Source organism: Triticum urartu, chromosome 6A (assembly GCF_056163025.1).
Source record: "Triticum urartu cultivar PI428250 chromosome 6A, HENAU_Tu73, whole genome shotgun sequence".
In the NCBI taxonomy this organism is placed as follows: domain Eukaryota; kingdom Viridiplantae; phylum Streptophyta; class Magnoliopsida; order Poales; family Poaceae; genus Triticum; species Triticum urartu.
The window spans coordinates 56,664,134-56,686,445 of NC_141878.1; the positions used below are offsets into that span (position 1 = coordinate 56,664,134).

Genomic DNA, 22,312 nt, shown 5'->3' on the forward strand with positions numbered 1-22,312 from the left:
CACACTAATAAATCCTAGCAACAAAAGTGATTTAGACTATTCAGATTTAGATTATTTTCAAACAAATTCAGCCCCCAAAAAAAGAAATTAAATCAATGTATTAGTTTTCCCTAGTACAAATGGACTTGCTACTGGCTCGTAGCAGGACTCTCCTAAAAGTGGTAAAAGGAACAATTATCTAGTACTCCCTCCGTTCCATAACAACTTTGTACTAAATCAGCGACAACTAATCTGGAACAGAGGGAGTAAATTTCAAGCAAATTCATCATTATGGATTTTAGTTTAGTAGAGAGATAACCAGAGATAACCAGAGATACTAATATTGAATGAAAGAAATAGAACTATCTTTAAGCTACCAACGCACCTGCTGAGCTACTTGTTTGATATTTCAGTTGGTTCAAACTAGTTTTCATGTAGTTGTCTTCAACTTCCAACTGTTGTACTTATTTTGAGGGAAAACAGTAGCTACCTTATACAATTTTTGTGATGAGACACAAACTAGCAAGACGCTAATGCGAGAGTGTTGGTGCCCAATCTTTTGCGGTGCTCGACAAAGCAACGGTGAACTACAGTGGCATGCTGGCAGCAGACACTTCAGATCAAGCAATATGCAAGAAACTGAAGCCGAAACTGGCACCCAGATTGATTAGATCAATGTTCACACTAGTAACTCCCAGATACCCTCTCAGGAACATAACAAGCAACGGATTTGGTGCCACCCGACCATTGTGGTGTTTTCTGCTTTTCAACTCGATATTCGACTTCTTAGACGTGGCCAAAGCCTGCACTTGATATAGGCCTTACACACACCCTGCCAACTTGTTCTCAAAGCCTTGTCCATGTAACAACATCAGAGACCTACCAGAAATCAAAATCCCCAAACGGACACTCATCAAAAAACAAGATGGACATAACTCAATGATTTGGGAACTTTGATCATCTAGATCCTTCAATAACCAACTAAGACTCATCGAACAAAAAAAGGTTATTCAGCAACGATGGTCACCTAGATCCTGCAGCAAGCAACTAGGACTCATCAAACAAAAAAAAAGGTGATCCAGCCGCTGTCTGTCCTGGCACGGAACATGTTCGAACAAAAAGAAAAGAAAAACAGCTGGGACTCTCCAACTACAATGGCACAATCCGAATGACACTTACCAGGATCTATAGGCAAGGTGCCCGGAAGGTAGGATCCACCTCTTCTGCAGGTAGAACGTTGGTAACTGTCACAAGCGAACATCCTGACTTGATTAGTAGCAAGGCATGTCTAGCTGCATCATGTTGCAGATATCAAAATGAAGCAACAGCGAAATTTAGTTAAACTATCACAGATTCTTTCCAATCAAGTAGTTATTATGGATTATTACTTTTTTGCCAATCAACAGCGAGTACCAGGTGTCCTTTTTTTCTTTCTAGAACACGCACCAAATATAAAATCAAGTAGTTATTATCGATTTAAGACCATAAACAACACCAGCAGAGATAATAATACTGAATGAAAGAAATATAGCTAAGCCTAATTAAGCTTCCAAATGTACATTTTGAGCTAACTTGCTTGTTCAAACTGAATGAAAGAAATATAGGTGGTTTCTCATGTAGTCGACTTCCAAGTTCAAACTGTTGTGCGTCACATCAGTCAAAAAAATGGGACTGCAGCTATGCACAAACACATTTAACGATATGTTAATATCACTTAGTTCAGTTATTCTACAAAAAATTGCCAATTTTGCTAATCATTGTTCATTTTCTCAAACACAGGTAATGATTGTTTATTGTATGGATATTCTCATATTCATATGATAGAAACTGCCAGGTTACAGAACATAAAGTAAATTAGATACCACTATAATAGATTTTCTGGATCATAATCATTACATTAAAAACCACCACGCAAGCATCAGAACATAACACTGCAGGTCATGAAGCAGCAAAATAAACAAATGGCATGACATTACTTAAAATTGTCGGCTTAACACAAAATGATGTGAACATAATTTCATCAGCCACTTATCGAAACACAACTTGGTTTTGTTCTAACCGCAACTTAAGACACGGTACTACCTGCAGCAGTGTAGAGTGTAGACACTTTCGAACGCATGATATTGAGAAAACGTATTAGTTTTGAAAAGCTTCTTGAACTTCAACGACTAAAGATGGATCAAGACAAGGCCAGTAATTGCCCACAGCAACAACAAACTATTGTCTTCTGCAAGCCCTAATATTGCACATTTATCCTCTGGTTTCAGGGAAAGTATCTTCTCCAAATCAATAGTCCTTCCAAGCACCCATGGAGCAACACCATCACAATTTGACTTCCTCTTCCATAACTGGGTCTTGTAGTTTGTGCATGACCTCCCAAGGAGACCAAGCCCACCACCCTTTGTGCGCATAAGATTCAAGCCGTTGACCTCCTCTGGGAGCCGTATCACAGCTAGCCTCTGCTTCTCCAAATCAAACTCGAGAATGCCTTTGAAATTCCCAGTAAGCAGTCAATGAAGGGAATATCCAGCCAGCACAGCATCATCCGCAAAAACGAGGGTGCGAGTACTGATTACATCAGCCAGGACTGCCCGGTATCGAAGGGGTGTTGAGATGGGATCTCCCCATAAGCCGGTCTTTGACGAGTAAACACAGGCGATCGCTCATGTATGTTGATGGTCATCACCGTATGCCATTACCCAGACCACCTGGAAGTGTTGGACGTCTCCCGCAGCGCGAAACACCGCCCCGTTGATCCGAGTCTTCCCCGGGCTTGACACAACCGCAGGGGGAATGGCGATATAGTGCTGGTCGGCGATGATTGGCTCCCACACCAGGATCTGAAGACGCACAGGAATGTAGATGAGCACGAGGCCATGGCGGCATCCAAGGGGCACAAAACGGTCGTCGTCATCGTCGTCGCGCTGCAAGGAGAAGCGGCCGGGAGGGACACGACGGGAGGGAAACGGTGTTGGAATTATATAGCAGAGCCTCAGGGCAAAAAATAAATTTAGACAAGTCATCAGTTTATTTAAGCAAGGGGTGTCCAAATGAGTGGAGTGAACAAGTTAAGCAAGTACTGGATGTAAGTATCTGGGTTTGCCAACAGAGGTTAGGAAATCCAAAAATGGAGTGTGTGTTTTTATTTGTTTGCATGTTTTTTATCTCTTAAAACGCTCTATAGGAATAAAATTCTAGTTTAAAGGCATAAACCGGACCTTCTATGTCCTTTCAAGGCTATAGGAGTATATTTTTTACTCCACGCGTCGGGCACCCATCTCCGCGCAGCCCCTTCCTCTCCCCCACACCACATCCTCTCCGCTGATGCTCAAATCCACCCCCTGCACCACTTCCTCTCTGTTGTTGCCCAGATCCACCACCACCTCCGACGATGCTTCCAATCGGCCAACGCCGCCCCAAAAATGGCGGGATCGAACATTTGCAGGTCGTCGTGGCTGATTCGAAGCGTGGATCTACGCCGCCGAATCAAAGACACTGACACCGACGTCCGATACTGCCTGGACTCTGAACGGTTGAGGCAGCGCGCGCAGAATAAGAGTACATGGTTGACCTTCAGCGAATGCATCCGAAGCTCGTCGCCGAGGAGCGCCAGCGGCTTGAGCTGTACCAGAAGGTGCTTGACGATGCCAAGGAAGTTTTGAAATTTTAAGGCAGTTTTGTTAGAGCCGACCCAACAAGCTACCACAAGACACGGTACACGTGCAGAAGAAAGAAAAAGGCCCAAGGCCTATCTGCTAAAGAAACATAACGCTTCAGCCTTCTTCCTGGAGACAGATCGAAGCTCTTTCATGGCGCCTCCAGCGAGCGGTTGCCGCCGATCTGGTAGAAGTGCACACATACCTGGGCGGGGCCCCTTGCTTTCGGGGGCCCGGGGCGGCCACCCCTCACGCCCCCCCTCAGAGCCGGCCTTGCTCGAATCGCTGGAGCGTACCCTGGCACGCCACAGCGCACGCATCGTGACCATCGAGGATGGCGACGCGAACACATCCTTCTTCCATCGCCAATGCACCTACGGCAAGCACAAGAACCGGATAAACACCCTAACTGTTGATGGTGCCGTGCTCACCAACCTAGACGACATGGTCGCGGCGGCCTTCGCGCACTTCGACTCTCTTCTTGGGGCCGATCTACCCCGCGATTGCGCCCTTGACCTACAACAACTCATCGAGCCTGCCAACCTCGGCGACCTTGATGCGATCTACCCCGCGATTGCGCCCTTGACCTACAACACCTCATCGAGCCTGCCAAACTGAATGACCTGGTCAGCCCCACCAAGTACGCCTTCATCCCTCGGCACAACCTCCATGACAATTTCAGGCTCGTGCAGCAATCGACGCGGCTACTTCACCATCTAGGCGCCCCGCACATCCCCCTGAAGCTCGACCTAAAGCGGGCCATCGACTATGTGCCATGGCCGCTCCTCTTCGAGGCCCTGCGCCACTGTGGGTTCAGCGATCGCTTCCTCGACTGGATTGCTATACTCCTATCATCCACAAGCACCAGGATTCTCCCGAATGGGGCACCAGGACCGGCGATCTGGCATCACTAGGGCTCCGCTGAGGAAAGCCCGTATCGTCCCAGCTCTTTGTGCTTGCTGTCGACACACTGGGACGCCTCTTTCACCGCGTCGCCGAGCTCAACGTCTTGCGATAGCTGCACCCTCGCCGCGTGATCCCGATCATCTCACTGTACGCGGATGACGCCATCCTCTTCTGCCACCCCTCTGTTGGCGACACACTCGCCATTAGAGAGATCCTGCAGTTTTTTGGCCGTGCATCGGGCCTACGGGTTAATTTCCAGAAGAGCACCGCCACTGCGATCCAATGCGATTGGGAGGTCGTCGTCCTGACCGTCGTGACCCTGGATGCCCGCTTGCGATATCCCGCATCACCTACCTGGGAATCCCTCTCACCCTTCAACGCCCGATCGACCGTCGCCCAGCTCCAACCCCTCGTCGACAAAACTGCCGGGAAGCTGCCCACTTGGAAAGCACACCTCATGAACAAAGTCAGACGTCTCGCCTTTGTTAAAGATGTGCTAAGCACGATCCCCATCCACCAGCTCCTAGTGCTTGCGCCCCGGCCCAAAGAAAATCATCAAGTTCCTGGAGAAAATTCAACAAGGATTCCTATGGGCTGGCCGCCAGAAGCACATGGTGGCAACCACCACGTTAATTGGCGACAGGTCTGCCGCCCCATCCGCCTTGGCGGCCACGGTATACATGACCTGGAGCACACAGGCCTGGCCTTGCACACCAGATGGCTATGGCTAGCCCGCACCAACGACAACAGAGTTTGGACTGGCCTTGACCTATAATTCACAAGCGAGGAACACGCCTTCTTCGCATCCGCCACCATGATCCTTGGCAATGGCCAGTGCTTGCTGTTTTGGGAAAAACGCTGGCTCAATGGGTGCCCCATCTCGGAAATCGCGCCCCAAATGTACGCCATTATCCCCAAGCACCGCCGCAAAAACAGAACGGTGGCGCACGGCCTACAGGCGCACCCATGGGCTTCGGACATCCGTGGCATCCTTGGCATTCAAGATATTGCTCAATACTTGCTAACCTGGCGGGCGATCGAGCCCATCACCCTAACGTCTGAGCCAGACCGCTTGCAATGGAAGTCGAACGCGGCAGGAACATACACAGCACAGTCTGCCTACCTTTCCAAGGCTCGACCCACTGTCCCGCATGGAAGCTCGCATGGAAGGGCTGGCCCCCGCATGTGAAGTTCTTTCAATGGCTCTCGCTAACCTGGGACACTGCTGGACAGCCAATCGCCTTGCTCGCCATGGATTGCCGCACCCTCCCCACTACCCACTCTGCGATCAAGCGCCCAAATCGATCCATCACCTGATCCTGGCATGCCCCTTCTCCAAGCAGGCATGGCACGAAATTCTTTCTTGGCTGCGCTTGACATGCAACGCGCCTGACGGCGAGGACTCTTTGTCCGGATGGTGGCGCACGACGCGGCAGATCACGCCCAATCTCTCTCTCTCTCTCTTCAATATAATGAAACGCAAGTCTTTTGCGTTTTCTCAAAAAAAAAATTGTAGTGCAATAGCACACCTTCAACTTAGTACTCTCTCCGTCCCAAAATTCTTGTCTTAGATTTGTCTAGATACGTGTATCTAACACTAAAACATAACTAGATACATCCGTATTTAGACAAATCTAAGACGAGAATTTTGGGACGAAGGGAGTATTAGTTTTTGGCTACATTTGGTCTGTGTAGAGGCTCATGAAGTAAGATAGCATAGATGTCTGGTTTCTAGCTCATGGCATGCTTTTTACTCCCTACGTTTCTAAATATAAGCCCTTTTAGAGATTTCAATGCGGACTACACACGGATGTATATAGACATACTTTAGAGTGTAGATTCACTCATTTTACTCCGTATGTAGTCCGTATTGGAATCTCTAAAAAGACTTATATTTAGGAACAAAGGGAGTAAAAATGAATGAGCTAGCTAGTCACTAACAAATTGAATTTCATCAACTTCTTGCAATACAAGGCTCAAGCAATGGGTTAGGCGTCTTCTTACTATACCAGAAACTTCTTTTGGTCCAAAATGTCTTTTATATTACTCTCTACAGTATCAAGCAATACTTTCACCACTATTTTAACGGTAACATGCTAGTAAAAATAAAAAATGGCATTATTGAGAAAGGCAGTTTTTATAGTGAATCTAGTAATTTTATTTTGATCATGTGTTTTGCTGAAGTATTAAACATCAATAGTGGCCAAAACTGAAAAAAAAATATTTACTCCAGACAAAGCATACTACCTATACTTTGGAGCTGCCAAATTATAATAGTGGGTAATAGCCAATTACATATTTACGCAAGCTTGGCAGACACCAAATGACATGCTGGGAAAATGTTTAACAAAACAACCTAAAACTAGAATAGTCATATCCATAAAACTCTTCTATAAGCAGCAGTATAAGATTTAACGAAGGTATACTCTTCAAATATTGCGACAGACGTAGTTCAGTAGGTATCACAATGATCCAAAATAAGCAGCAACATGAAATGGCAATTCTATAAGTCCATATAAAAAAAGAATTTCAAAACCAAATGCTCAGGTATTGTTAGTTATAAATCACTTGTGTAGACAGGACAACATTCAAACCAAACTAGGACATGATAGAACTATGGCCACAGAAAACAGAAGTTAAAGGTAATGCAGCAACGAGTAAAAGTAAAGCAGAAATATATCGCAGAAGCACAAAAGACGGTTGGTAGTTCATTTGCTACTGCCTGCATGAAATCATTCTAATCTCTGAGCAGGCACAACGGTCCTGTATCACCAATCACTGGAGGTGCTCACTGCCAGCAGGAACTTTGGGGGGAAGGGGGAGGGGGGGTACCCAGTGCTGAAAGCTCCCACACAAGGTGGGGTCTGGGGAAGGGAATTTCTAGACAGCCTTACCCTTGCATAGTAATTCCGCAAGGAGGCTGGTTCAAACCCAGGACTCCAGGCCACAAGTGGAGAGACTACCACTGCGCCAGGCCCGCCCTTCAGCACAACCAGCAGGAATATGGGGAGTATGGAGAAAAGATTCAAGATTTAGCCTGGCATCAAAGCATGATAGGAGGTGGGCTATAGCTAAGCAAAGAGTTGTAGAGAAAATCTGAAGAATCCTCTCTTGCAATTTGGTACTTGAGAAATGACAACAAAAGCCAAAGCAGTACATTTTTTAAGAACGGTTCAGATAACACAACATACATGCAGAACAGCAGAACATATGCTTACCTGCTCAACCGGTATATCACATAGCATATATAACTGGACAATCATCTTATGTCTTGTGCAAAAGATCAGGTCCATCATGTCCACCACCAATGTCTGTTTCTGCAAGCATAAGTCAAACAACCAATAACAAGCCAATGAAAAGCCAAATAGATACGAGAGGCATCAAAAAGATGTTTAGATGAACTCACAGCTGTAGTTCCAATAAAAAAGAATCAATTTTGAAACAACATTACGAACATTACAAAAAACATACCCACTGTCAAAGTTAATGAATATTCAAAAAACAGTATAAACTGATTACTATCATAAAAATGAAGATGCCATAGTCTCTTTTTTAGAATGAAGATGCACACTCAGACCATCAGCTGGTCAGAACTCAGAAGAGACATAACTTTTAAGCTCATTCCATTCCATATTGGAAAAATATAGATCAAGGCTATTAATATTTAGATTATCTTCAAATAAATTTAGCCTGAAAAAGATCACATAATAAATTCTAGCAAGTTCAGATTTAGATTAACTTCAAATTTAGCCCGAAAAAAGAAATGAACTCAATGTATTAGTTTTCCCTAGTACAAATGGACTTGCTACTCGCTCGTAGCAGGACTCTCCTAAAAGTGGAAAAAGGAACAATTATCTAGTAAATTTCAAGAAAATTCATCATTATGGATTTAAGATTAGGAGCGAGATAAGTAGAGATACTAATATTGAACGAAACAAATAGAACTGTCTTTTAGCTTCAAACACACCTAGTGAGCTACCCATTTGATATTTCAGTTGGTTCAAGCTAGTTTTCATGTAGTTGTTTTCAACTTCGAACTGTTGTATTATGTTATCTTCAGGAAAAACATGCAGCTACCTCATACTCCCTCCGTTCCTAAATACTATAAGCCTTTTTGGAGATTCCAATACAGACTACTAAATGAGTGAATCTACACTCTAAAATGCGTCTATATACATCCGTATGTAGATCGTGTTGAAATCTCTAAAAGGTCATATATTTAGAAACGGAGGGAGTACTATTTTTGTGATGAGGCACAAACTAGCAAGACGCTAAAGCGAGGGTGTTGGCGCCCAATCTTTCACAGTGCTCGACAAAGCAACAATGAACTATAGTGGTAGCATACACTTCAAATCAAGTAAGATGCAAGAAACTGAATCCAAAACTGGCGCCCAGATTGATTAGATCAATGTTCACACTAGCAACTCTCAGATACCCTCTCAGGAACGTAACTAACAAGCAACGGATTTGGTGAGACCCTTCTGCTTTTCAACTCAAAATTCAACTCTCATCTAAAAACAAGCTGGCCATAACCTAACTAATCAATGACCCGGGAACGCTGATCATCTAGATCCTTCAGTAACCATCTAAAGACCCATGACTCATCGAACAAAAAAAGGTGGTCCGGCAACGTTGACCACCTAGGTCCTGCAGCAAGCAACTAGTACTAATCGGCCAAAAAAAAGGTGATCCGGCCAGCTGTATGTCCTGGCACGAAACAGGTTCGAACACAAAGAGAAGAAAAACAGCTGGGACTCTCCAACTGCAATGACACAATCGGATGGCACTTCTCCTACCAGGATCTATCGGCAAGGTGCCCAGAAGTTAGGATCCACCTCGTCTGCAGGTAGAACAATAATCTTCATTGGAAGTGTACCAACAAAAAAGGCCAGACTCGTTTCTCTTTCAGTTTCACTACCAGTAAACATGCTATTTATCACTGGTTTCAGAACAACAGAACGTTGGCAATTGTCACAAGTGAACATCTTGACTTGATTAGTAGCTAAGGCATATATATAGCTGCATCATGTGCAGATATCAAAACACAGCAACAGCGAAATTTAGTTCAGCTATCACTTCTTTTTGCCAATCTTGATGTCCGGTGTTTTTTTTGCTCGAACATGCACCAAAATTTAAAATCAAGTAGTTATTACGGACTTAAGACCATAAACAATATCAGCAGATGTAGAAAACTAAATGAAAGAAATATAGCTAGGGCTAACTAAGCTTCCAAATGTACCTATTGAGCTACCTAGTTGGTTCGAGCTGGTTTTTTATGTAGTTAATTTCCAACTGTTGTGCATCACATCAGTCAAAAAAATGGGGCTGAAGCCATGCACAAACAGTACCAGTAGACAATTCTTGCATCTATCAATAGGCAGGTAACTATAACACTTAGTTTAAGTTATTATACAAAAAATTGCTTATCATTGTTTATTTTCTCAAACACAGATAATGATTGTTTTATTGTATGGATATTCATATGATAGGAACAGGCAGGCTAAAGAACATAAAGTAAATTGGATACCACTAATAGATTTTTTTTCTACTCATAATCGTTACATTAAAAGCTACTCCCTCCGTTCACTGTTATAAGATGTTCTAATTTTTTTCTGAATCGCATGTATATAGACGCATTTTAGTGTGTTGTTCACTCATTTCAGTCCGTATATAGTCCATATTGAAAAATCCAAAACAACTTATAATAATGAACAGAGGGAGTACCACACAACCATCAGGACATAAGTACATGACACTGCAGGTCATGAAGCAGCAAAATAAACAAATGGTACTACACTACTTAAAACTGTCGGCTTAACACAAAATGATGTGAACATAATTTCATCAGCCACTTATCAAAACACAACTTAGTTTTGTTCTAACCGTGGCATAAGACATGGTATTACCTGCAGTGTAGACACTTTCGAATGGATAATAGTGAGAAACTATCATAGTTTCGAAAAGCTTCTTGAACTTTAATAACTCAAGATCGACCACGAAGAGGCCGATAATTGTCCACAGCAACAACACATTATTGTCTTCAGCAAGCGCTAGTATCACAATGGCCCCTTTTTCCGCTGGTTTCAGGGGAAGTATATTCTCCAGATCAATAGTCCTTCCAAGCACCCATGAAGCAACACCATCACAATAGGTCTTCCTCTTCCATAACTGGGTGTTGCAGTTTGAGTTAGACATCCCGAGGAGACCAAGCCCACCGCCCTCTGCCCGCATAAGCTTCCAGCAGTTGACCTCGTCTGGCAGCCGTATCACAGCTAGCCTCTGCTTCTCCAAATCAAACTCGAGAATGCCATTGAAATTCCCAGCAAGCAGCCAGTGAAGGGAATCTCCAGCTAGCACAGCAACATTCGTAGAAACGAGGGTAGGAAAACTGATTACATCGACCTGGACTGCCTGGCATGGAAGGGGTGTTGAGATGGGATCTCCCCATAAGCCAGTCTTCGGCGAGTAAACACAGGCGAGCACCCGTCTATGTTGTTCGTCGTCATCGTATGCCACTACCAAGACCACCTGGAAGTGTTGGACGTCTCCGGCAGCGCGAAGCACCGCCCCGTTGACCGGAGTCTTCGACGCACATGCCACAACCGCAAGGGGAATGGCGATGTAGTGCTGGTCGGCGGTGATGGGGTCCCACACCAGGATCTAAAGACGCGCCGGAATGTAGATGAGCACGAGGCCATGGCGGCATCCAAGGGGCACAAAGTGGTCGTCGTCGTCGTCGTCGCGCTGCAATGAGAAGCGGCCGGGAGGGACACGGTTGGGGGCCTCCAGAGTAGGCGAGAAGGAGAGGTGCCTGTCGAAGAACCCGAGGAGAGGAAGGTTGCGGCGGTGGCGGAGGCGGAAGCGGCGGGAGAAATCCGGTGTCGGAGACGAGGCGGCGCCAGCGCTTGCAGACGAGGGATGCGCGCGGGAGGGAGGACGGCTGCGGGGAGAGGCGTAGGAGGATCTCGGGGAGCAGGTCGTCGTCGTCCAGCGGGGGCGGGCCGTCATCTCGCCCTCCTCACTCACTGATGCGGCGGCGGAGGCTGGAGCGAAAGTCAAGTAGAGGTGCAGACCGCAGGGGGACAATGAAGATATGGATCGAGAGCCCAAACAGTTAGGGTTAGGTGTCGTGGGCTGGACGATTCAAAGCCCACGCTGGGTGCTAAATAAAATGATTCTGAAACTAGTGTGATTCTAGCGTCTCTCAAGTCTCAACAACGACAAAAATAAGTCATTTGTTATTTACTACTCCCTCCGTCCATAATATATAAGACGTTTTTCCTAGACGAAGATAGTATTACAGATGATAGCTTTTTTTTTTTTATAAAATCTAATGTACAGGCAGCCCAGAAAATAATATCAGCGTTGGAATTATATTGCAGAGCCTCAGGGCAAAAAATAAATTTAGACAAGTCCTCAGCTTATTTAAGCAAGGGGTGTCCAAATGAGTTGAGAGGCGAAGTACTGAGCGTCTTTGTTCAAGATCTAACAGAAAAAGTACCTGGGTTTGTCAACTGAATAGGAAAATAAAAAAATTAGTATGTTTTTCATTTGTTTGCATGTTGTTTATCTCTTAAAATGCTCTAGAGGAATAAAATTCCAATTTAAAGGCATTAATCAGACCTTTCCTATCGGAAAAGAATTCTATGAGACCAGGTCTCATGCGAGACCCGCCCTGATGGATGACATGTGTCATTCATAAATCACAAAGCATCTCCACCCCTCACTTAAAATCAGGAGGGAGGGAGAGATTGGATGCTTTGTGATTTGTGAATGACACGTGTCATCCATCAGGACCGGTCTCACTTGCTAACCGTAAGACTTGGTCTTATATAATTTTTTTCCTTTCCTATCCTTCCAAGGCTATAGAGGCGTAAATTTTTTACTCCACACATTGGGCACCCTTCCCCTTCCCCATCCCCCACACCACATCCTCTTCGCTGATGCTCAAATCCATCCCATGCAACACTTCCTCTCTATCATTACCCAAATCCGCCCCACCTCCGACGATGCTTCCAACCGGCCAGCGCTGCCTCAAAATGGCAGGATCGAACAGCCGTAGGGCATCGCGTTTGATTTGAAGCACGGATCTACAGCGCAGACGATGCCACACCCCCCCCCCCCCCCCCCCCCCCCCAATCCTACACCTTCAGAGTCGACATGTCTAAGTACCATGACATGTGGCAGCGGCTGTGGGGGGAATGGGTGTCTGAATCGAAGACACTGACACCAACAATCAGTGGAGCGTAGGCGGTAGCGCCCTATGGCATGAAAGGAAAGCTCAACTTCCCCCTCAGCACACGCAACTCCCGAGTGGTCTCCGGCCACTTGGAGGCGTTCGAGCAGCTCGAGGCAGCATGCACCGATGAAGAGTACATGGCCAACCTCCGGCGTATGCATCCAAAGCTCATCGTCGAGGACCGCCGTCTGCTCAAGCTGTACCAAAAGGTGCTTGATGATGCCGAGGAGGCCAGGCCACCCAGGAGGGTGACCGAGGCAGAAGTGATCAAGCTTTCATCAGACTAGTTTAAATTCGTAATGAGCAATGTAGTTTTAACCTAATTATACTATCTATTGTTAAATACGATGTTCGCAATGTAGTTTGAATCAAACTGAGCTATTGAAACACAGAAGATAATAAAATGCAAGCAACGTCAGTTGATAGTTAAGCTCACGACAACATGCTTGCCTCACAAGGCAAACTAAGCAAACCACGAGGCAAGTACTAGATCGAAAGCAGGCCAATGCGCCTTCATGCCAGTCGACGAATGTCTAAGGACATTAGCAACAAACGATTAATTCCTACAGGTTCACTTCAGAGCTGAAGAGTGCATGCTACATAGAGGCTCAATCTCGGCGTCGAGCATACAGATGGAAGAAACTACACTTGACAACCAACTTCTGCATCTCAGCCAACAGAATGTAACTGTAGATCCTGCGGAGCAAGCAGTATCATCAGTCAAACAAAATGCACTATTGAAACAGAAAAACATTAGCTTCAGAATTGTGGAAATCATGTCAAAAAGTCCCAAATGTTGAACCCTCAGCATTATTAGTTATTAGACAGAACAAACAACTGAAACAGAGAACAGGTAATCTGCAGTGCAGTAGCACACCGTCGAGTTTATGGCTACATTTGGTCTGCGTAGAGGCTCGTGGAGTAAGATAGCATAGATGTCTGGTTTCTAGCACATGGCATGCTTTTTAGAAATGAACTAGCAAGATGCCTGTGCGTTGCACGGAACATCAAGATACATTTGTATGAGTAGTTTATCTTGTGAGAGAAAAGGATGAACGAGAGAAGTCCTTATCTGCAAGTGTGGAGAGAGGTGCGGGTATCTTTTTGCAAAATTGTAATAGTTTGTTTTTTATCTGTCAGATATAGATCGGACAGTCTATATTACACAATGGCAGACACACCATCATCACCAACTCGGTCTTTTATAAGAGTAGAGATGAGCTAGCTAGTCACTAACAAATCGAATTTCAGCAACTTCTTGCAATACAAGGGTCAAGCAAGGGGTCAGGCGTCTTCTTACTATACCAGAAACTTCATTTGGTCCAAATTAAAATGACTTCTGTTTTACTCTCTACCGTTTCAAGCAATACTTTCACCACTATTTTAATGGTAACATGCTAGTAAAAATAAAAAATGGCATTATTGATAAAAAAACAGTTTTTATAGTGAATCTAGTCACTTTGTTTTGATCTTGTGTTTTGTATGAAGTATTAAAGAGTGGCCAACACTGAAGAAAAAAAATACTCCACAGAAAGCATACTACCTATAGTTTGGAGCTGCCAAATAATAATAGTGGCTAATAGCCAATTACATATTTACGCAAGTTTGGCAGACACCAAATGACATGCTGGGAAAATGTTTAACAAAACAACCTAAAACTAAAATAGTCATCCATAAAACTCTTCTATAAGCAGCAGTATAAGATTTAACGAAGGTATATACTCTTCAAATATTGTGACAGTCGTAGTTCAGTAGGTATCACAATGATCCAAAATAAGCAGCAACATGAAATGGCAATTCTATAAGTCCATATAAAAAAAGAAATATGAAACCAAATGCTCAGGTAGTGTTAGTTATAAATCACATGTGTAGACGCTACAACATTCAAACCAAACTAGGACATGATAGAACCATGGCCACATAAAACAGAAGTTAAAGGTAATGCAGCAACGAGTAAAAGTAAAGCAGAACTATATCGCAGAAGCACAACAGAGGGTTGGTAGTTCATTTGCTACTACCTGCATGAAATCACTCTAATCTCTGGGCAGGCACAAATATATGCATAAACAGGGAAGGAGTAACGGTCCTACATCACCAGAGGGGGAAGAACCCACTCACTACCAGCTGGAACTTGAGGGGGGGGGGGGGGGGGGGGGGGGGGCAGTGCTGAAAGCTCCAACACTAGGTGGGGTGGGAAAGGGAATTTCTAGACAGCCTTACCCTTGCATAGTAATTCTGCAAGGAGGCTGGTTCGAACCCAGGACCTCCAGGTCACAAGTGGAGAGACTACCACTGCATCAGGCCCGACCTTCAGCACAACTAGCAGGAACTTGGGGAGTATGGAGAAAAGATTCAAGATTTAGCCTGGCATCAAAGCATGATAGGAGGTGGGCTATATCTAAGCAAAGAATTGTTGAGAAAATCTGAAGAGTTCTCTCTTGCAATTTGGTACTTGAGAAATGACAACAAAAGGCAAAGTAGTACATTTTGTAAGAACAGTTCAGATACCACAACATACATGCAGAAGATATGCTTACCTGCTCAACCGGTACATCACATAGCATATATAACTGGACAATCCATCTTATGTCTTGTGCAAAAGATCAGCTCCATCATGTCCACCAGCAATGTCTGCTTCTGCAAGCATAAGAAGTCAAAACCAATGAAAAGCCAAATAGATACAAGAGGCATCAAGAAGATGTTTAGATGAACTCACAGTTGTAGTTCAAATAAAAAAGGAATCAATTTTGAAACAACATTAGGAATATATTAAAAAAACATACCCACTGTCAAAGTTAATGAATATTTAAAAACAGTATAAACTGATTACTATCACAAAAATGAAGATGCACACTCAGACCATTAGCTGGTCAGAACTCAGAAGAGACATAACTTTTAAGCTCAGTCCATGCCATATTGGAAAATATAGATCAAAGCTATTAATATTTAGATTATATATAAATAAATTTAGCCTGAAAAAGATCACATAATAAATTCTAGCAACAAAAGCGACCTAGACTATTCAGATCACTGTTTTAAATAGCCCGCTATAGCTCCGCTATAGCACGCTATAGCATTTACAGAAGGTCTGGCGCTAAGAGACTTTGATCCAAACAAATGAACAAACATTTTAAATAGCTCGCTATAGCTTCGCTATAGCACGCTATAGCATTTAGAAAAGGTCCGCCGCTAAGAGGCTTAGCGCGCTATTTAAAACTATGATTCAGATTTAGATTATCTTCAAACAAATTTAGCCTGAAAAAAGAAATGAACTCGATGCATTGGTTTTCCCTAGTACAAACAGACTTGCTACTCCCTCTCCTAAATGTGGTAAAAGGAACAATTATCTAGTAAATTTCATGAAAATTCATCGTTATGGATTTAAGATTACTAGTGAGATAAGTATAGATACCAAACCAAGGTTTACGAGTTGACGAGTCGTTCCGAGGTTGAGACTCATAGACTAAGTGTGACTAATCGGCACTAGTCGACACTGAAGTGTAGTCGGCCCTGGAGTTGAGACTCATAGACTAGTCTTGACTAGTCCTTGGACTCATAATCCATGATAGATACTAATATTGAATGAAAGAAATATTACTATCTTTTAGCTTCTAACGCACCTAGTGAGCTACCTATTTGATATTTCAGTTGGTTCATTCTAGTTTTCATGTAGTTGTCTTCAACTTCGAACTGTTATATTATTTTATCTCGAGGAAAAACATGTGGCTACCTGATATTATTTTTGTGATGAGGCACAAACTAGCAAGACGGTAAAGCAAGGGTGTTGGCGCCCAATCTTTCACGGTGCTCGACGAAGCAACAATAAACTAGTCGCAGCATACACTTCAAATCAAGCAAGATGCAAGAACTGAAGCCATAACTGGCACCCATATTGATTAGATCAATGTTCACACTAGCAACTCTCACATACCCTCTCAGGAACTTAACAACTAAAAAGTAACGGATTTGATGCGACCCTTCTGCTTTTCAACACGAAATTCGATACATATGGCCAAAGCCTGCACTTGATATAGGCATAAAGCAAACCCCTTGCCAACTTGATCTCGAAGCCTTGTCCACGTAACAAGATCGGACACCTAGAGATCAAAATCCCCAAATGGACTCTCATCTGAAAACAAGCTGGCCATAACCTAACTAATCAATGATCCAGAAACATTGATCATCTAGATCCTTCAATAACCAACTAAAGACTCATGACTCATCAAACAAAAAAAGGTGGTCCGGCAATGTTCATCACCTAGATCCTGCAGCAGGCAACTAGTACTAATCGAATAAAAAAAAGTTGATCCAGCCAGCTGTATGTCCTGGCATGAAAAAAAAAGCTGTATGTCCTAGCAAGAAACAGGTTCGAACACAAAGAAAAGAAAAACAGCTGGGACTCTCCAACTGCAATGACATAATCAGATGGCACTTCTACCAGGATCTATAGGCAAGGTGCCCAGAAGATAGGATCCACCTCGTCTGCAAGTAGAACTATAATCTTCATTGAAATTGTACCTACCAAAAAGGTCAGACTCGTTTCTCTTTCAGTTGAGTACTAGTAAACACACTGTTAAAAATATCGGCCGATATTGAAGGTAACCGGCCAGTTAATCCTGAATCCGTAGGTCACGGATGAAACAACACCTTATCCATCGCGTTAACTGGTCGAGAGGGATTAATCGGCTTCCAGGCCGATTTATCCCACTAGACCAATTAACTGAATAGAGGGAGAGAGAAATTTGGGCTCCAAAATTTTGGCCCATTCCCTCCTTTACCCCAAAACTGGGTGTTTTAGGTCAGCCCATTCCCTCCCTTCTCACTCTCCATCCCCTCCCGTAGTAACCCTCATTTGAGGAGGCTAGGAGCAGCCGCCCCCGCCCCCCTCTCCGAGCAGCTGCCGCCGTCCCAAGCATCTGCCGGCGCCATCCGGCAGAGGCGCTTGCACTGCTCAAGGATCAAGGTACCGAGCCTATTCCTCCTGCTCGAGCTCGCCGCCCCCCTCCCCGAGACCAGCACCTGCAGATCAGCATATAACAGTCTGTGCTACATGCTAATCTGCTTTGTGCTATGCTATATGCTGCTCCTGCTCTGTGCTATATGCTGCTGCTGCTTATTGCCTCTCCTTTATTGCTGCTGCTGCTGCTTATTGTCTCTCCTTTATTGCTGCTGCTGCTGCTTATTGCCTCTTCTTTATTGCTGCTGCTGCTGCATTATTGCTATATGTAGCTAAGATATATAGATATGGCCCTAATTAACCTACCGGTAAATGGGTTGCCGATAGATTCACCGATTAATCCCTATTCCTCACCCGACCGAGCAGCTACAAGTTACCGATATCCTGAACATCGAGTAAACATGCTATTTATCACTGGTTTCAAAACAACAGAACGTTGGCAATTGTCACAAGTGAACACCCTGACTTGATTAGTAGCTAAGTCATGTATAGCAGCAGCATGTTGCAGATATCAAAACACAGCAACAGCGAAATTTAGTATAGCTATCACTTTTTTTGCCAATCTTGGTGTCCATTGTTTTTTTTCTCGAACATGCACCAAAATTTAAAATCTAGTTAGAGGCCGTTCGGAATCCCACCAGCTCCGGAGAGCTGCGGAGCCAGTAAACTGGCGCTCCACAAATTTCAACTATAACTCCACCAGCTCCGGGAGTGGAGCTGTGGAGCGGAGTACCTCCGAACAGGTCCTAATTATGGATTTAAGACCATATAAACAATATCAGCAGATATGACAATACTGAATGAAAGAAATATAGCTAGGCCTAACTAAGCGTCCAAATGTACCTATTGAGCTACCTAGTTGGTTCAAGCTGGTTTTTTATGTAGTCAACTTCTAACTGTTGTGCATCACATCAGTCAAAAAAATAGGACTGCATCCACCACTAGGCAGGTAACGATAACACTTAGTTAAGTTATTGTACAACAAAGTGCTTATCATTGTCTATTTCCTCACACAGGTAATGATTGTTTTATTGTATGGATATTCATATGGTAGGAACTGGCAGGCTAAAGAACATAAAGTAAATTAGATACCACTAATAGATTTTTTCTAGATTATAATCATTACATTAAAAGCTACCTCTGTTCACTATTATAAGATGTTCTATTTTTTCTGAACCGGATGTATATAGACGCCCTTTAGTGTGTTTGTTCACTCATTTCAGTCCGTATGTAGTCCATATTGAAATATCCAAAACATCTTATAATAGGGAACAGAGGGAGTACACAAGCATCAGGACATAAGTACATGACACTGCAGGTCATGAAGCAGCAAAATAAACAAATGGTACGACACTACTTAAAATTGTCGGCTTAACACAAAATGATGTGAACATAATTTCAACAGTCGCGACGTAAGACATGGTATTACCTGCAGTGTAGACACTTTCAAATGGATAATACTGAGAAATTATCATAGTTTGAAAAAGCTTCTTGAACTTTAATGACTCAAGATCGACCACGAAGAGACCAATAATTGTCCACAGCAGCAACACATTATTGTCCTCAGCAAGCCCTAGTATCGCAATGGTCCCTTTCTCCTCTGGTTTCAGAGGAAGTATATTCTCCAGATCAATAGTCCTTCCAAGCACCCATGAAGCAACACCATCACAATTGGTCTTTCTCTTCCATAACTGGGTGTTGCCGTTTGAGTCTGACATCCCGAGGAGACCAAGCCCACCGCCCTCTGCCCGCATAAGCTTCCAGCAGTTGACCTCGTCTGGCAGCCGTATCACAGCTAGCCTCTGCTTCTCCAAATCAAACTCGAGAATGCCATTGAAATTCCCAGCAAGCACCCAGTGAAGGGAATCTCCAGCCAGCACAGCGACATCCGTAGAAACGAGGGTGGGGAAACTGAATACATCGGCCTGGACTGCCTGGTATGGAAGGAGTGTTGAGATGGGATCTCCCCATAAGCCGGTCTTCGACGAGTAAACACAGGGAGCGCTCGTCTGTGTTGTTGGTCGTCATCGTATGCCACTACCAAGACCACCTGGAAGTGTTGGACGTCTCCAGGAGCGCGGAGCACCGCCCCGTTGATCGGAGTCTTGCCCCCACATGCCGCAACCCCCGGGGGAATGGCAAGGCGGTGCTGGTCGGCGGTGACGGGGTCCCACACCAGGATCTGGAGACGCTTCGTAAGGTAGATGAGCACGAGACCATGGCGGCATCCAAGGGACATGAAGTCGCCGTCCCCGTGGTCGAGCTGCAAGGAGAAGCGGCCGGGAGGGATACGGTTGGGGGCCTCCAGAGTAGGTATGAAGGAGATGTTACCAAATATGTCGAAGAACCCGAGGAGAGGAGGGTTGCGGCGGTGGCGGAGGCGGAAGCGGCGGCAGAAGGCGGGGTCGGAGACGAGGCGGCGCCAGCGCTTGCAGACGAGCGAGGCGCGCGGGAGGGAGGAGGGCTGCGGGGGAAGGCGGACGAGGATCTCGGAGAGAAGGTCGTCGTTGTACAGCGGCGCGACAGCCGGCGAGCGGGCATGGCGGTGGCGGCTGGTCGTCATCTCACCCTCGCTACTGATGCGGCGGCGGCGGCTGGAGTGAAAGTGAAGTAGTAGAGCGACGATGAAGATATCGATCCACAGCCCAACACCTAGGGTTAGGGTTAGGTGTCGTGGGCTGGACACATTAAAGCCCACGGTGGGTGCAAAATAAATGATGCTGAACTGCAGTGAAGACCCCTAAAAAACTGCAGTAAAGAGATTTTTATTAGGACACGTCTAGTGGGCAACCAAGTGCCCGTTAGGATTTGCTGGTAACCTGCTTTATTAGGAAACTTTTGGTCCCCCCGTGCAAACAGGAAAGGGAATCAAAAGCACCCAAATCCCACCGCGACCAGACCGGTCTGGTCCCCTCCCCCTGCTGCCCTCCTCCCTCCGATCACGTGACTCGTCCCCAAACCCAAAACCCACCCTTCGCCTCACCACCACGCGACTGGCATTGCCCACCGCCCCTTTTCTCTTCTTCCTCCCTTCCTCCTCCTTCTTCCCCAAGGAAACTCCTCTCAACTCCTAGAAATTGCATAGATCTGCAATGCCTGTGCCATTAGAGGCTGGAAACTGAAGCAGGGGGGAAACTTGATCAACACAAGAGGTAAGATTTGTACCTCTCCCCCCTCTATTTTTTCCCATTCTATCTCTCATCTCATGCTTATTTGCTCGTTCATCACCTGGAAATTGGAGAACATACATATGAGATGTAGAAAAAAAAAGTGCAGTAGATGTTAAAACTTCGGAAAAACTACATGGGCAAAAGGGAACCCATGCCAAATCGCAAAGACTAGTATGAGGAAAAAACTAGCAAGTTGACAGTTAAGTCGAAGCAACAGCTACATGTTTGGCAGGCAACTCTGGGGCGAACACTTGCAGGGTTCAGTAGTTCAAGCAACTCTTGACAGAAAATCAGGCAACTTATGTCATTTGTTTGAGCAACAAATGTGGTGTCATAATCCTCAGAGTTTCCCCTATGTGTGAGCAATTATTGCCAGGCAACTAGGCAACTTATGTGATTTGCTCAAGCAACTTTATGTATGATTGTGTCCACGTTTGCACTACAACATCTAGTAACACAGACTCTATTGGGCATACAGTACATGAACAACTGAAAAAGCAATTCTCTATCCTGCATATGGGGGGTAGGCGACAATAGTTGTACTAGTAATGCGAAAGACTGGATATATTTAGGCAAAAACTGGTATGTCTTGCAAGCAACTCCGTGTCATAATCCTCAGAGTTCCTCTATGTGTGAGCAACTATTGCCAGGCATTTTGGCAACTTATGTCATGTGCTCAAGCAACGTTATGTACGGTTGTGTCTGCTACCTCTTGAGCTTGCGTTGGTTTTTCCCGAAGAGGAAGGGATGATGCAGCAAAGTAGCATAAGTATTTCCCTCAGTTTTTGAGAACCAAGGTATCAATCCAGTAGGAGGCCATGCTCAAGTCCCTCGTACCTACACAAAACGATAACTACTCGCAACCAACGCGATTAGGGGTTGTCAATCCCTTCACGGTCACTTACGAGAGTGAGATCTGATAGATATAATATTTTTGGTATAAAGATGCAAAGTAAAAAGTAAAGGCAAAGTAAAAAAAACAAGATTAAAGTGATGGAGATTGATATGATGAGAATAGACCCGGGGGGCATAGGTTTCGCTAGTGGCTTCTCTTAAGAGCATAAGTATTCTAGGGTGGGTGAACAAATTACTGTTGAGCAATTGACAGAATTGAGCATAGTTATGAGAATATCTAGGCATGATCATGTATATAGGCATCACGTCCGTGACAAGTAGACCGAAATGATTCTGCATCTACTACTATTACTCCACTCATCGACCGCTATCCAGCATGCATCTAGAGTATTAAGTTAAAAACAGAGTAACGCCTTAAGCAAGATGACATGATGTAGAGAGATAAATCCATGCAATATGAAATAAACCCCATCTTGTTATCCTCGATGGCAACGATACAATACGTGCCTTGCTGCCCCTTCTGTCACTGGGAAAGGACACCGCAAGATCG

The 22,312-nt window shown here is 44.6% G+C and overlaps 1 protein-coding gene and 2 pseudogenes across 2 annotated transcripts; all 3 read right to left on the minus strand.

Moving 5' to 3' along the window:
* Positions 1-2,147: 2,147 nt before the first annotated feature.
* Positions 2,148-3,002, minus strand: LOC147963895 (uncharacterized). The gene is made up of 2 exons (XM_087529747.1): positions 2,666-3,002; positions 2,148-2,467 (listed from the first exon to the last, which is right to left on the minus strand). The coding sequence occupies exons 1-2, from the start codon at positions 3,000-3,002 to the stop codon at positions 2,148-2,150; spliced, it is 657 nt and encodes a 218-aa protein (XP_087385873.1).
* Positions 3,003-7,584: 4,582 nt separating this feature from the next.
* Positions 7,585-12,498, minus strand: LOC125529795 (uncharacterized; annotated as a pseudogene).
* Positions 12,499-13,159: 661 nt separating this feature from the next.
* Positions 13,160-20,402, minus strand: LOC125529794 (putative F-box/kelch-repeat protein At1g15680; annotated as a pseudogene). The gene is made up of 3 exons (XR_015609548.1): positions 19,167-20,402; positions 15,318-15,417; positions 13,160-13,476 (listed from the first exon to the last, which is right to left on the minus strand). The product of XR_015609548.1 is annotated as a putative F-box/kelch-repeat protein At1g15680 (transcript).
* Positions 20,403-22,312: the final 1,910 nt, after the last annotated feature.

Coding starts and splice junctions, on each gene's coding strand:
- LOC147963895 (XM_087529747.1), bottom strand. CDS start 3,002: ATGACTTGTCTAAATTTATTTTTTGCCCTGAGGCTCTGCTATATAATT. Junction 2,468..2,665: donor GGTCTGGGTAATGGCATACG/GTGATGACCATC, acceptor GGAATTTCAAAG/GCATTCTCGAGTTTGATTTG.